This window comes from Perkinsus marinus (assembly GCF_000006405.1).
Source record: "Perkinsus marinus ATCC 50983 genomic scaffold scf_1104296977830, whole genome shotgun sequence".
Lineage (NCBI taxonomy): Eukaryota > Perkinsozoa > Perkinsida > Perkinsidae > Perkinsus > Perkinsus marinus.
In genome coordinates, this window is record NW_003200053.1 from 1 (window position 1) to 1215 (window position 1215).

At 47.2% G+C, this 1215-nt stretch overlaps 1 protein-coding gene across 1 annotated transcript; it reads left to right on the forward strand.

Moving 5' to 3' along the window:
- Positions 1-108: 108 nt before the first annotated feature.
- Pmar_PMAR026681 (axonemal dynein beta heavy chain 9, putative) lies at positions 109-1200 on the forward strand (the record flags this gene model as incomplete). The annotated part of the gene is made up of 2 exons (XM_002764375.1): positions 109-408; positions 619-1200. Coding segments are annotated over 2 exons (882 nt in total), but the record flags the coding sequence as incomplete, so codon positions are not given.
- Positions 1201-1215: the final 15 nt, after the last annotated feature.

Below are 1215 nucleotides of genomic sequence, written 5' to 3' on the forward strand. Positions count from 1 at the left end.
TGCCAGGCTCATTTGTATCTGAGGATAGTAATCTTCCAGATCTGTCACTAAATTGCATCTCAGGTCCCCCTGGTGGATATTTCTATGATACAGTCCCTGTGTCTCCTCATGGAGTCGTTGATGGGCGCTGGATCGACGGACTCGAAAGAGGCGCCTCAGATTGAGCTTGATGCTCTCGAGTACTGGTTCTGCTTTTGCATGGTCTGGGCTGTGGGCGGCTGCCTCGCTGAAGTCGACGGAGTTGACTATCGAAAGCAATTCAGTAACTGGTGGAAACAAGAAATGAAGACGATCAAATTCCCCAGCAAGGGAACTGTATTTGACTATTTCGTCCAAGATGCTCGCATGGAGGAGTGGTCGATTATAGTGGACCCGTTGGAGTACTCATCGGAGGTTCCTATGAACCAGGTGGGATAAGGACAGTGTTGGAGTAGAAATATATGTTCGCTCTCCTCAGCTGAGCTCAGGAGTTTCCTCAATAAAATGATAGTTTATATACGAATTGTACGGAAACCAACAAGAATTTCCCAGAATTTCCTCACTATTTTAGTATTGTCACCAACACCTGTGGTTGATTATGCGGATATTCCATGACACTGATGACTAGGATTTGCTCAGGTTACGGTACCAACCTCGGAGACGGTAGCGACCAGCTATTTCATGCAAGCTCTGATGAAGGTCCATCAACCAGTGATGCTCATTGGTCTAGCTGGATGCGGCAAGACTGCGATGTGCAACGGTCTGTTGCGGAATCTCGAGCCTGACGTCTTCGCGTCGCATATGATGAACATGAACTACTACACTGACAGTAGTCTGCTACAAACGATGATGGAAATACCCCTAGAGAAAAAGGCCGGAAGGCTCTTCGCTCCGCCGGGGAAACTTCATTTGATATACTTCATAGACGATCTCAACATGCCCGCGTTGGACCTCTATAACACGCAAAGTGCCATCGCTCTGCTGAGGCAATGTCAGGACTATAAGCATATATATGATAGAACGAAAATGACTTTGAAGGACATAGGAAATACTCAGTATTTGGCGTGCATGAATCCTACTGCCGGCTCCTTTACGGTGAACCCGAGGTTGCAACGACACTTCTGGACATGTGCAGTACCGTTCCCCGAGCAGAGCGCTTTGCAGACCATCTATTCTACGTATATGAGAGGCCACTTTGAAAGGCTCAAATTCAAACCAGCGGTGAACGAAATAATT